Consider the following 14,639-nt stretch of genomic DNA (forward strand, 5'->3'; position numbering starts at 1 on the left):
GTTGAGTGAGTCACACTAGGACTAGATAAGACAAGGTTTGGATGGGGCTCACCCAGCCTAGACCGGACGTGACCGCCAGAGGTCCCTTCCAACCCAACTGTCCTATGACTCCAGCATTCAATCAGTGGACGCCGCAGAAAACACCAGAGTCCGTGTCAGGTGCAGAATTATATTTACCTGTAACAAATACTCCATACATAAAGCAAACGTACATACAGACATACAACCCCCCCCCCCAAAAACCAAAACTGAAAACCCCAAACGGCATCAAAATAACGTCAGGGTGAAACCAAGGCAAAGAGCATCACAACTCAAACCAGATGCACTGCCCACACGTGCACCATCCCCGTGTCGACGTGCTGAGCTCGACGGGATCTTTGGTAGCTCGGACCACCCGAAAGCCTGTCACAAGCAAGGAAAGGGTTGTGTCTTTCCCCGGCAGACCCAGGGGGAAGGAGGGAAGTGTGCTTAAGGGCAACTCAGGACCGATCTGGGCTCTAGCACCCATTTCTCACTCACCTGCTCCATCGAAAGTGATGATGAACGCAGCTGAGTGCCAGAATTCAGTCCCGGTGCCCCCTGGAACGGCGTATACAAAAATACTGCAGCTGGTAGGTCTCCCTTACTAGAGATCTCGCTGTACAAGTGTTTCAAAAATAGGGTCTTTGATTTGCACCAGCCTCCAAGGACTGTTGTAACCATGACTGTACAAAAAGGCACTCAGAAGTCTATGCTGGGCACAGGTCCGGGAGGTGTCCCTCGTGACAGCAACGTACCGCTGGGCTTTGTGCTGCGCAGCCTTGATAGGGATCTTCCATCCACATGCCCACCAGAGGCCTTGGTCCCGCAGACAGGCTGCAGGGAGTAGCTGACGTGGCTATTTCACCCCCGGGTCTGCAACAGCAGCACCAGCCACAAGCCTCTTCCCCTGCAAGTCAAGGGCAAGGATCCTTGTCTTGCCCTCCAGGGGCAAGCGTGCAGGATCTGGCCGCTGTGTGGAGCTGTCGAGGTCTCAGGCTGTGCAGGCTTGGTCAGGCTGCCCCTGATGAGGGCCAGGGAGACCAAGGCCCCCTGCATAGCCTGAGACCCCATCATCGCCCGCGCCGTGTCCAAGTTACCATCCCTCTGGCCCCACCAGCGAGGTGCCAAGCAGGAACCTGCGGGGCAGCAGCAGGGAATCCCAACGGAGGGGTGAAGCAGCAGAGCAGGATGCAGCGAGCGATGGGTGGAGAAGTGTGGCCACCCCTTTGGGTCAGGGGTACCACGTCCATCCATGCCGCCCTGCTCCTGCTCCTCCCCATGTGGTGAAGCCCAGGCTGACTCTCCCCACTCCGGTGAGGCCCCCACGGCACAGCCCAAGGCCGTGGGCTCTCAGAGCTTCCTCACGAAGCCAAGCCAGGATGCAAATACCACTTGTTCCCATCGTCTAGAGAAGATGGGTCACAGGCCGGGCCCACCGCATCCCTACACGTCGCTGGAGTCAGGCAGCAGAGCGGAAACCTTCTCTATCAAGGCAGGGAAGCAATGTGCAAGCTCAGACTGGACCCAAAGCCACGAAACTCCTGCAGCTTTCGTGGGAGGTTAGCACCTGGCCAGAGCCAGCCGCAACTGGCTACGTCAGGATCCTCTTTATCGAGGACCTTGCTCTTGATGCTTGGAGAATGCCCTCTTTAGCCCCTCGGTGCAGCAGGTAACAGGCTTTCTTTCTCTTCCCCCGCCTCTGAGGCATCATGCGAGAAGCTATAGATTCTTCTCGACATCTGGTTACTGTGGACTTGGAAAGCATCTCCTCTTGGGATCAGGCAGCCTAAATCCTGGATCTTAGTATGATGCAGAGCTACCCCAGGGACACATTTGGCCTAGTTGATACTCTTCCCAAATAAGATCTTGGAAAACCCCGCACCAACAGACGGAGAGAGGAGCCTGCTTTTCTGGGAGCATGCAGATAGCTTTGCTGGATGTCCGGGAAATCATCCGACAGGAGACACCCTCTGCTTTCCATGCCTCTGTCCCATGCATTTGACTTGCAGGATACTCTATGTCCCAAGCTTTGGCATCTCCGACCTGCTGCCCCATCCTTGCTCAGGAGACCAGGACGTCGCATCAAGATGTGCTGACGCTACCACGATGGGCTGCTATGCAGAGGCATCATAGATGTGAATGTTGCGCCGTGTGGGGACACAGCAGTTTTATTACCAACTTTGCAAAGGAGCGAGTCAGGGCAGGGAGATCTCCTGGCAAGTGTCCTTGAGGGCAGTGCCACAGTGAAGCTCTTCAGAGACTGGACCTGATGGAGATGGCCAGCGTGCTGTGTGCTTGACTATCCATCCCCTAAGGAGGTCCGTGGGAGCCATCGCTGCTCCGTACACCTGCCGCCGCCTTCCCAGGTGCCTCCACAGCGTGCGTTTAATGGTCTGATTCCAGGCTCCCATCTGGGGGGTTTTGCCCACATTACTGGCACCCACAAGACCGATCTGCGTAGAAACCGCTGCCTTGTCTCGGCACTTCTGGGGAGTGGAAGGCTGCTCTTCCAGAGGCAGCTCCACCTGGCTGCAGCTTCCACCTGGTCACAGCAGCCGTGAGAGCCACAGAGGAGGACACCAGGGAAACAGTCATTGCAGAAGGGGTGGTGAGCCAGCCCCGTGGTCAGGGCTGACGCCGCCAGAGCTTCCCAAAGGCGATCCAGCCCATCTCCTCCCCACGGATGGCCTGCACTCCACTGCTGGACAAGGCAACCCGTGGAAGAAGTCGACCAGTGAGCCTGGTTTGTCTAGAGTGAATGCTGCATTGTGACTTCAGTCAACAACTTCCTCCCTGCCCCAAGCACGCATCTGAGGGGGGGAAAGCACCTATGTATACACAAATGAACGCTCCACTCCTTCCTTTGAATGCAAGAGGATGATTGTGGTGCAAGGGAAGCGCGTCTGCCACCAGACCGCCCGTTCCTGCCCTTCCCCTTCTCCTTGGCATGAACAACTGGTGTGTCTGGGGTGGGGAGGCCGAGGCAAGCCGTCCTTCACCGGGCATGGCTGTGATGCTTCGAGTTGCGGAAGGGTAGGCTGGGCTGGCCATGCCCAAGGACAGTGAGGTGTGCCGCTCCTTATCATGTCTGCACAGAAATGACAGCGTGCTTGAGCTCACGTGGTGCCTGCTCGGTGACCTGGAGGTACAAGCCGGTTCAGGCTGCCGGTCATCTCGGCCGGCCGCCGGCGGGACCCACGCTGCAGGGTTCACCGAGGGAGGAAGGCGCTAACCGAAGACTGGCTGCCTCACAAGTGGGCAGGTGCCACAAGCTCTGTTCACCCTCGAGCCTGGCTGTGCTCTGCAAGCGTGCGGGTACGAGCTGCTCGGGCAAGCCAAGCACAGGAACGGTGACAGACACCTGGAGACGAGTGACAAGGACCTGTTATGGGCCCCGACTCCTTGCCACAGACCTCAGAGCCCCTGTTGTGCTCTCTTGAGACTGCAAGGAAGATGCTGCACCATGCCAGGGGGCCACAAAGCTGGTCCCAGCAAGTAGGCTCAAATGGAGAGAAGGGGTCAAGAGGATTGATTTATAGAGGAAAAAATAACATAAATACCTTGGCGAAATGAAGAACAGGGGGCTGAGGAAGCAGCGCGTGACTGCTGATAGGTGCCGGAGAGGCAGAAATGTCAAGAAGCTTCAGGTGTTTTCGGGGGGTGAGGTGAGATACAGAGGAGCAGTAAGATGAAGCAGTGAACAGCAGGCAAAAGGCTCCAGGGCAGCAGCCACTTCGGACGCTGCAATGTGGACAGGTCCAGCACGCCGAAGAACGCGCTTCCAGGGACAGGACAAGGTGGCCAGCAAGCGTTCCCCTCTCCCGCTCCTTCGGCTCCTGCCTAGGCTATTTATCACAGGTAGGCAGGAAGCAACGAATCCTCCCCAAGGGGCTCGGGTGTCTCCTTTGAAGGCAAGGCCAGACACTTGGGGACTCAAACTGCAGCGCTGGCAACTCAGGCTGAGCTGAAGGGTCTTTACCCCAAGCCACGAGACCCCTGTCCTAAGAAACCATCCCACTGGGTCCCTGGATTTCCCATGCCCAGTTCTGCTCTCATCGAGAGGCCGCTCCTAGGCGGTAACTCATGCGTCAGTCCCGCTCGCGCTCGAGCTGGCTCCTCGCAGAAAAAAACGAAACGTAGAGGGTCCAAAAGAGTGCCAAGAAATCCACGTGGCCTTTTAACATGGCTCAGCTTTAGCTGTTGCCCCATCGTGAGCTGGCAGCATTATCTTCCAACTCAACCGAAGATGAGGAAAACCTGTTAGAAGAGCAGCAAAGACCAAAGCTGAACCCTGAACTCTCGTCTGGGCATCTTCCCTTAGGTCCAGTGAGAAGAATCCCACTGCGGCATGTCAGCTTGGCAGCACCATGTACAAACTACAAATGGCAACAGGTGGAAAAAACCAGGACCTTGAAGCACCAGGATCTGGGAGAAGAGAATGGCTGGCTAGCCCAGTTGGCATTTGTGCTCAGGATGCACTGAAATTCCCTCTGGATTTCTCTTTTATGAAAGGAGAAAAGAAAGGCTGGCTCGGTCCAGCTTCCTGGGGCTGGTACCTTGTATCCCTGAAGAGCTTTTGGTTACAGCAAGAAGGAGAGTAGTGCCTGCTCCCCCTATGGAGCGCTGTAATGGATAGGGCCTTTCAGGATGTGATGGCTAACGTCTCAGCCACCGTGCTCCTCCACAGCTCCATGGCAACGGGCGGTACGGACGTAATGGCATAGCACGTGGATAAAAAAATAAGTACAATTGCATGTATGATATGTCCAATGTGTACATTGCATTATATACCCCAGGGCTAGCTTTGTAGAAAGTTTACTTCATGAGTTCTTCAGCCTGCTGCCAACTCTCGCCCTCCAAACAGAACAGAGATCCCCACCCCAAAGAGCCACTGAGGTTCAACCTCAGCCAGATTTAGGATTTCCTGGTTACTGCATCTTTACAGTGGAAGTCCTGAGCAGAAGAACATGCTGATGTCGCATCCCATTGGAAATTCCCAGCCCTTCTTCGGGGTCAAACCTTGCATATATTCAGCACTCTGAATGCCTCAAAACCAGCCCAGCAGGAGGTGCGCAAGGCCTCCCATGCACAGGGTGCTGCAGAGGCATACGTGCATCATGGCACCCTCAAGGGAGCAGCAGGGAACTGGCCTGGCATCGAGACCGAGTGAACAGCTGTGCTTGTGTAGACTGGGGGGCTGGCAGAACTGGACACGCGAACCTGTGTAGCTCCAGGGCAGAGCCACAGGAGGAGCTCCCACGCCCCCACCCCTGCACTCAACGCCTATACACATCAGGCCTGCCCAGCAGCTTCCTAAGAGGTAACTACATGCTTCCACCCTTCGCTGCTTTTCCAAAGCAATGGCTGCCAGCCACACCAGACTGAAAGACAGGCCTCAGCACCAGGTTTTCCACAAGGAGGGTGCCGAGCACACCATCATTCACCTGTATGAGATGCCGCACCCAAACCTAAGCGCTAGATCGATAAAAGGCCAAGGTTGCCCATGGCAGCCAACTGCAAAGGCAGGGCAAGGCAGTCCTGTTTGCCAAGCTCCCTCTCGAGCCAGCAAATGCATTGGTGCTGCAACAGGCAACCTTGCAGCTGGGGCTAGAAATGTTCTGATGACACCGACAATACGTTTAAATTATTCACATTGTAGTAAACTTCATTTAAAAAAGAAGAGAGAAAGAGAGAGAGTCTGAGTTACAAGAGGAATATTGTGTGCAAAACTGAAACCGGCCAGAGGCTCCTAGCACAATGCTCCTTCTCCTCTGCATAAGCCCCTTTCCCCCCTCGGCACCTCGGACGGTCGTGGTGGTGGCAAAGATGGAACGAAGCCATGGAGGCTGTTGCAAGAAGCCTGAGGAAGGGACCCATATCTTGTCCCCCAGCCCGGGCTCCTTGCTCACACGTGCACGCACATGCCTTCACAGTAAGGGGGCACCAGCCACCAGCCAAAAGTGCCTGCGGGGGCCAGTGAAGCCACTGCCAAGGCAGGGAGGGAGGAGCAGGTAATCACGCCCCGGTTCATCCCAAGAACCTCTTTCTGAATGAAAGGTCAGGAAGACGGTAGCGAGTGTTGCTGAGGTCCGTAAGGGGGGTGGAAGGAAGAAGGACGCAGCCCCAGGAGAGGGAACTGCCTTGTCTTCTTCCCCTCCCACCCCCCTGCTGTCTCTCAAGAGGAGTCACGGTCCATGCTACACCCCAAGGCTTCAATGTCGTTGCTGATGTGAGAGATCATCCGGTCCCACTCGTCCTCCTCTGAGGGCACAGACTGGTCGTCTGAGCTGCCAGCGGCACCGTTGCCATTGGTGGTAGAGTTGGAGGTGGTGCTCATTGTCCGCCTGTACCTCCCAAAGCTGTCCGTGATGATCCCGCGCCCGTCCTTCACGCCGATGGTCTCCAAGAAGTTCTCAAAGTGCTGGCTGTCCTTTTCCGGAATGAACGGTCTGAGGCCTTGCCCCGGAAACAAACCCAGAGGAGGAAATGTTAGTTTCTGAATACGTTTGACATGGAAACCACACCCTGACCTAGGCTACTTGTCTGGAGTGGGGCACATGGAGATGGCCCTGCCTGGAGCAGGGGTTGGACTGGGCACCCTCCTACTGGCCCTGCCAATTCTAGGTCCTAGGATTCTGTCCCTCCGTCAAGACCCCTGTGACACATCAGTGAGACTGGCCCAGGCAAGGGCTTCGGGAGCTGGTTGTAGGTTCACGTGAGTCCAAACAGAACAGGGAACAGGCTCAGGTTCACAGAACCATAAAATCATAGAAAATGAGGGTTGGAAGAGACCTTAGGAGGTCACATCTAGTCCAACCCCCTGCTCCACGCAGGACCAGCCCCAACTACATCCTCCCAGCCAAGGCTTTGTCTAGTCGGATCTTAAAAACCTCCACAGATGGAGAGTCCACCGCCTCTCTGGGTAACCTGTTCCAGTGCTTCACCACCATCCTAGTGAGCAAGTTTTTCCTAATATCCAAGCTAAACCTTCCTTGCTGCAGCTTGAGCCCATTGCTTCTTGTCCTGTCATCTGCCCACACTGAGAACAGTCCAGCTCCATCCTCTTTGCAGCCCCCCTGCAGGGAGGTGAAGGCTGCTATTCAATCCCCTTTCAGTCTTGTCTTCTCCTAACTAAATCAGCCCAGTTCCCTCCACCTCTCCTCATAAGTCTGCAGATGAGCTCCCCTCTGGGGCTCACCCTCCAGGTCTGAGGCCCAAATAGTTTCTTTGCTGTTCTGTGTTGGCAACCACGGCCTCCGGAGCACCCCCCTGTCATGGGGACCCTCACAACCCACTCCCCCCCACCCCCACCATGCCTATCTGGACAGGGTAGTGCACAAAGAGGCAGCAAGGCTGAACGTACTTGCTCTGGTGGGATCCCGGGGCCCTCCAGACACAAGGGGTTGGAGGTGCATAGAGTACAACTGAGTCAAGTGTCAGGGGTAACTGCTTGGCCCACGTGACATGGTGACCTCCAACCCCAGCCCATGCCTGGTTCCAGGCAAAGACGGGTAACGGCTGCCCTTTCAGAGCTGCCAGGTCCTGCTGCAGCAGAGAGGGGTGTGCCAGCTCCGTGACTTTCCTTCTTGGCCTCTCTGTGGCTACTAGCTGCCTCTGGCAGCCTGTTCACCAGGATCTGCAGCTGCCCCAGCAAGGCAGGGAACTGCTGTGAACTCCTGTCAGCCACAAAATGCATACCCCTCATTACTTGGGCTGTGCACTGCCCGTGCATCAGCTTTGTACTGGCTGGTCCCACCAGACGATGCCACGGACCCGCAGGAACTGCGGGGCCCTGCCCAGAGCTGCTGACAGTATAGATCAGAGGCTCTCAACCTTTTAGGACTCAAGGTCCCCTTCAAAAACATGCCAGCTCTTGGCTTTCACTTGTTTTGTGACTAAAGAAAAATACTAGAGCAATTCTGTTGCAAAGACCTCAGCAAGCCTGCGGCAGAATGGTTTCAGCACGTTGGAGTCCTATCTGAAGCCTGGGTGTATCTAGTGCATCAGGTCTGCACACCTCAAAGTGCTAACGTGGTGCAATATCCTGTGGCACCCTTGAAAAGATGTCAAGGCACCCCAGGGCACCGCGACACTCCAGCTGAAAAGCACCAGTATACATAGACACCCAAGGCGGAGAAGGGGAGGACAAGAATAATGATGGCATTTGCAGCCAGTCGTGCTCTAGACTCATTGTAGGACAGCTCAAAACTGCTTCAGATCCAAGATGTTTCTAAGCAAGTATCCATCATAGCTGCTGCTCAGCCTCCCCCATAGTAGCTGTCTATTCCTGTATTCGTGGCAGTCTAGTCCTGTAGATCAAGAGCAGGTTGGACAGACACTTGGCTGGGATGGTTTAGTCAGGGATACTCCTACCTTGAGCAGGGGGCTGGGTTGACCCCAGGAGGTCCCTTCCAGCCTGACTTGCCTACGATTCCACACTAAGAGCGTCACTGTTCCCACGCACAAAGAACCTGAGATACATGGGAACCAACAGAGTGATCAAAAAAGCTGATGCACCAAGAGATACCAGCCAAATCTACCTAAAACCTCAAGGAGGCTGCAACACTGTATGGATCAGCTCTGAATTAGACCCAGGAATTTTAAGACAATTCCCAGAGCAGCGTCTTCAGCCCGGACCAGCTTCTAGGTTCTCTGTCTCCTCACAACAAGCCTGCTTGAAGGTACATCCATCATTCTCATGGATACCGGTGGTCCCAGTGAATGATGACATGTCTCCCCAGGCTTTGGAGGGGAATCTGGAGATGTTCCACAGAAAACAGGGAGGCAGCAAAGGGATCTGTACAGACCTGCCAGTCGCCCTCAAAACAACAGCCAACAACGGGCAATGCAAAGCGAGCAGCTTGTCTAGCCTTGTGCCTGCTCATCCTTCGGGAAGCTGTTCTGAGTGAAGCCATTTGACATCTTAGCCTGCTCTGATCAGCCTGCCTCAAGCCTCTGGGTACAATCTGATGATCCCGTGAGGTCCCTTCCAGCCCTTAATGTAAATGAATCTATAGAGGTGAGGGTGGAGAAGAAACATCATACGCCAGCTTCTCACAATGGGCTCTTTCTTTCTCTCCCTTGTATGGGCAGATCCAGTGAGGGAGACAGAAGGGTTTTAGCTAAGATAGCTTTTGTGATAACACACCCTCAGGTCCAGCTGCTCCTCTGTGAATAAGACTGGTTCTGTAAGCGTGAACTTACCCTTTACACATATGATACTACCTACCCATAATGCTGGTGAATGATGCTGGTTACCTCTGTCAGAATCGCCCAGTGTCTTTAACAGGTGTCTTACTTGTGGAGCTCTATATAACCAAGTTATGGGAAACTTCCTCTTCTCCCCTCTCCCTTTGGCAGAGCAGAGTTCAGCGGAGCCATCTGATTTTCAGGTAGTTTTGCGTCAGGCAGGGTGTAGGCTACTTCCGTTTCACCCAAACTCTAAAGCAGTGATTCTCAACCACTGGGGTGCCACAAGAGCCTTTTAAGGGTTGCTGCACAATACAAGCCTTGTTAGATGAGCAAAAGCTTACGCATGACTCGCAAGATAAACCCCAGGTATCCAATATATTCTGCCCTGCTTGGATTTTCCTGAGTTTTTTTGCAGAAGAACTGCTCTCTCTTTTTCCATTGTCAAGCGAGCAGCGAAAGCTAACAGCTGGCAGGCTTTATTCCAACAAGAAATGCCTCAAGCCTGGAAAGGTTGCTTTTTCCCTTGCTGCTGCCTGTCGTGCTGCATTTGGGCAATAACACAGGGGCCCTCTGGCAGCCATGGGTCACGCTAGGAAACCAAGAAGACCAGAGGAATATTTGTCACTATGGATAATTCACTGAAAGGGTGGAGATCAAACGAGGTTTCTGGTGCCCATTATTTCTTCATTAAACACACTGTGCAGCTTTATTGATCATAATGCCATAACAGCATCAGCCTCCAGATGAAAATGCCTGGAAGGAATGCATTCAGCACCGTCTCCGGGAATGTCTGCTGCTGGCTAAGAGCAGGGCTACATACAGCACCATCCCAGCTAGCGGGAACCTCTAACTACCAACAGGCAGGACTTTAAAAGAGAAGTTAATGAGAGACGTTCCAAGTCACGAGCATATGTAGCAGGCAGAGATACAAGGAGGCTGGCTTATGTTTCTTGGAGTACCTTGCTTTAGGTGAGATTAAAACAAACCCACTACACAAAGGCTGCTTTCCAGACAGTGCCGAGACACGGTGGCTCTTCCAAGAGGCAGGCTGGCTGCTGCTTGCCTGATGGGGACTTATTCTGTAAGGCACTTAAGCAATTTATTCTTCCGTGTAATGAGGGGCAGGGATTAGACTCTTAGGGTCCATTTAAGCATTCATTTACACTAAGTCTATTTAGTCTGAGATAAGAGCCTGCCTTCTAGCGCCAAGGAAATGGCTGGATGCACTCCTGTGAAGTCAGTGGGAGCTGCAGCAGGCCTGCTGGACTCCATTGCTGCAAGCTCACCCTGTCCCCAGTTGGGCGACAGGCTCCTGAACTGTCTGCAGAGCACTTGGTCCCACGGCCCTCACTCATTTGAGTCACCTCCCTCGGGGTGCAACACTTCCTCTTCAACATCCAGGCTAGTTTCCGTGAAAATCTAGGTATGCAATCCATGGACAAGCTTTGGCAGGAGGTTTTCAGACGACTGTGAACTCTTTGGGCATTTTTATTACCCATTTATAATATCTTCACAGAAGTGGAGTATAACACAGCTGCCCATCGGTCCTTCCCACAACCATCGCCCTATTTTAATTGGCAGCACGTATTTGTAACACTGCTAGTGATCTGGATTCCTGCTGATGGAATCGATGCCGGTGTTTGCAGCAGAGCAACAGCAGGCCTCCAAGAAATGTTGCCCGGACGAGAGCCGTTTGCCAAGTGGAATCTAACCCGGATCAGTAGCTGCTACCTCATTACCACCCAGCAGCTGTTCAGGGACTGCATGAAATGCGTCAGTCCCAGGCCAGCTCTCCCCTTTCCGGTGACTGCATCAGCCGTGTCACCATTGGCCCTGGCTTGTGCTCTTCTCTCCAGACAGGTTTCAGAGAAGTCAAAAGGTGGAAGTGGCTTGTGGAGAATGAACTCCTTGTTCCCTGCTGCAGGTCAAGGCATGCTCAGAAGGCTGCAGACAAGAACTGAGGCTTCCCAGGCTGCACCTATTCTCTGGGTAGCGGGCTCTGATCTCCAGCATGGCCCATCACTGATATAATAGACTCCTCACACGCACCCGGGAAGGCAAAACTAGGGAGAGCTCAGCCCTGTGGTGAGGGGTGCCACAAGGACGGGAATGGAGAACGGGAAAGAGTTAGTCCTTAATGATCGCTGGACATAACCAGAGCTGGTGACAGATGTCTGTCTGTTCTTCTGTGGCTGAGATGTTCTTCCCAGCTTCCCCCATTTGTCCCACTGAAGGTTCGGGACACAGTCATCCCACTGGGTTCTTCGGATAGTAAAGGTAAGCAGGTTTAAGTACATAAGAACATCAGAACTGCTGTGTACTGGGGCAGACCCCATACCCATCTGGCCCAGTCTCCTGTGTCACACCATGGCAGAGAGTGGATGCTTTAAGGGAGAATGAACTGGGTCTGAACAAGGGTTTTTCCATTTGCAGCCTCTGGCCTTGAAGGTCTGGGAAGTTCTGATTCAGAAGGTGAATCCCTCACTCCCATGTTCACAAGCTACTGATGCCCCTTTCCTCCAAGAATGTGTCCAGTCCCTTCATGAATCAGCTAAACTCTCAGTTTCCCCACATCTGGTGGCAACGAGTCCCTAATGATACACTGGGTGAAAAAGAACTTCCTGTGTTTGCTTTAAAATGACTACCTAGTAGTTTCATGTTGTGACCCCTTGTTCTTGTATGGTGAGGGACCGTACATAATAAATCCCTGTCGACTTTCTCTTTCCCATTTAATATCCTGGAAACCCTTCTCACGTCCTTCCCTCAGAAGTCTCTTTTCTAAACTCAGGCCATCACTGAGGTTGCCTGAATGGCCTGGAAGTGGCAGAGAAGGAGGATACTCTCTAGCACCCAAATCAAAAACAAATACACTACAAAAATAGTGACTAAGAGGTAAGAGCTAAAAGCACTCATTGTTTTAACTGACTTCACTTCTCAATCTTTAGAACAAAGATAATAAAAATAACTTGGAAAAATAAAAAGATCTGAACAAAAGGACAAAAGCTGCCCCCCTCCTCTTCAGCATTCAAAATCCTTCAATTAGATGTGTACATTTTTTCTTGCAAAATGACCCCCCACCCAGATCTGACCTATTCCCAAACAACCCTGCAAATACTCATTCCTATAGTTTCATAGTTTCTAGGGTCGGAAGGGACCTGAGCAGATCATCGAGTCTGACCCCCTGCCATGGCAGGAAAGAGTACTGGGGTCAAACGACCCCAGCAAGGTGTTCATCTAACCTCCTCTTAAAGCCCCCCAGGGTAGAAGCCTGCACCACTTCTCTTGGAAGTTGGTTCCAGACCCTAGCCACCCTGACTGTGAAGTAGCGCCTCCTGATATCTAGCCTGAATCTCCCCTCTGCCAGCTTGTGACCGTTATTCCTGGTCACTCCTGGCGGTGCTCGGGGGAACAGGGACTCCCCCAGTGCCTGCTGGTCCCCGCTGACTAGTTTATAACAGGCCACAAGATCCCCCCTCAGCCTTCTCCTGTGGAGGCTGAACAGGTTCAGCTCCCGTCGCCTCTCCTCGTAGGGCCTGCCCTGCTGTCCCCTGATCATACGAGTGGCCTCCTCTGGACCCTCTCCATGCTGTCCACATCCCTCCTGAAGTGCGGCGCCCAGAACTGGACGCAGTCCTCCAGCTGCGGCCTGACCAGTGCCACATAGAGGGGGAGGATCACCTCCCTGGACCTGCTCGAGATGCATCTGTGGATGCAGGACAAGGTGCGGTTGGCCTTCCTTACTGCCTCTCCACACTGCCGGCCCATGTTCATCTTGGAGTCAATGATGACCCCCAGATCCCTTTCCGCCTCCGTGCTGACAAGAGGGGAGTTCCCTAACCTGTAGGTATGGTGCTGGTTGTTCCTCCCCAGGTGCAGCACCTTGCACTTGTCTGTGTTGAATCCCATCCTATTCTTGTCCGCCCACCCTTGTAACCTGTCTAGGTCTGATTGTAGCCTGTTGCTTCCTTCTAGTGTGCCCACGTCCCCCCACATCTTAGTGTCATCAGCAAATTTGAACAGGGTGCTTTTTACCCCCTCGTCCAAATCACTGATGAAGATGTTGAACAGTGCGGGCCCGAGGACCGAGCCCTGGGGGACCCCACTGCCCACGTCCTTCCAGGTTGAGAAGGACCCGTCCACCACCACCCTCTGGGTGCGGCCCTCTAGCCAGTTGGCGACCCATTTGACTGTGTGGGTGTCTACACCACAGCCCCCAGTTTCTTAGTGAGAACGGGGTGAGAGACAGTGTCAAAAGCCTTCCAGAAGTCCAGGAAGATTATATCCACTGCTACCCCTGCATCTAATGATCTGGTGATCTGATCGTAAAAGGCCACCAGGTTGGTCTGACAGGACCTGCCACTGATGAACCCGTGTTGGTTGCCCCTAAGCATGCAGTCCCCTGCTGGCCCCTCCTGGATGTGTGCCAGCATAATTTTCTCGAACAGCTTGCCTAGGATCGAGGTAAGACTAACCGGCTTACAGTTTCCTGGGTCCTCCTTCCTGCCTTTTTTGAAGATGGAAACCACGTTGGCCCTCTTCCAGCCCTCCGGCACCACTCCAGAGCACCGTGAGTGCTTGTAAAGCCGTGCCAGGGGACTTGCAATGACCTCGGCCAGTTCCTTTAGAACTCTAGGGTGGAGATCATCCGGGCCGGCTGACTTGAATATGTCCAACCCCTCCAGAAGTTCCCTAACTAAATCCTCACTAACCCATGGCCCAGGTGTGCCTCCCCCGGGGCCCGAGGGGGGCCCAGCAGGGAGGTGGCTGTTCTGGTCCCTTCTTAGGAAGACGGAGGCAAAGAAATCGTTAAACATGTTAGCTTTGCTGTCTGGTGTGACAACCAAATTTCCCAACGCGTCCTGCAAGGGCCCCACATTACCCGGGACCTTCTTTTTACCCCCTATGCATTTAAAAAAGGACTTTTTATTGTCCTTAATCTGGGAAGCTAGCCCCAGTTCCATCTCTGCCTTGGCCTTCCTAACTACCCCCCTACATCCCCGAGCAACTGCAGAATAGTCCTCCCTGGTGATGACCCCTTCTTTCCATTCCATTCTGATTTATAATGTATTTGAAAATGGGCTTGTCCCAACCCAAGGTGCCAATGTATGTGATTAGAGATATAGTCTCGTAATACACGGAACTAACTGCTCTCATCTCAGGCTAGAAAGCTGTTAGCCGCAGACCAACCACTACCCCTTACTACATTCTGCAAACTGAGGCAGGTTCCAATGACAGGGGAAAGTTACCCAAAATGACTCTAAAGCAGGGGTGGGCAAGATGCAGCCCGCAGGCCAGATGTGGCCCACCAGGCCATTCTAGCCAACCCGTGGGGCCCTAAAAATTTTAGAAAATTAATATTTATCTGCCCCTAGCTGCCTGTCATGTGGCCCTTGATGGCTTGACAAAACTCGATAAGTGGCCCTCTG

At 53.5% G+C, this 14,639-nt stretch overlaps 1 protein-coding gene across 3 annotated transcripts in view; it reads right to left on the reverse strand.

Moving 5' to 3' along the window:
* Nucleotides 1-201: 201 nt before the first annotated feature.
* Nucleotides 202-14,639, reverse strand: part of CCM2 (CCM2 scaffold protein) — an 82,213-nt gene continuing 67,775 nt past the window's right edge. For 2 of the 3 annotated variants that reach the window (XM_090047987.1, XM_090047988.1), the window contains exon 10: nt 202-6,477. In XM_090047987.1, coding sequence (XP_089904113.1) covers nt 6,197-6,477 — 281 coding nt within the window. In that variant the 3' untranslated portion in view covers nt 202-6,196. The remainder of the gene's footprint in view (nt 6,478-14,639) is intronic. The other variant, XM_090047989.1, reaches the window with a different exon arrangement.

Source organism: Crocodylus siamensis, chromosome 5, assembly GCF_052110815.1.
Source record: "Crocodylus siamensis isolate JL-2025a chromosome 5, ASM5211081v1, whole genome shotgun sequence".
NCBI lineage: Eukaryota > Metazoa > Chordata > Crocodylia > Crocodylidae > Crocodylus > Crocodylus siamensis.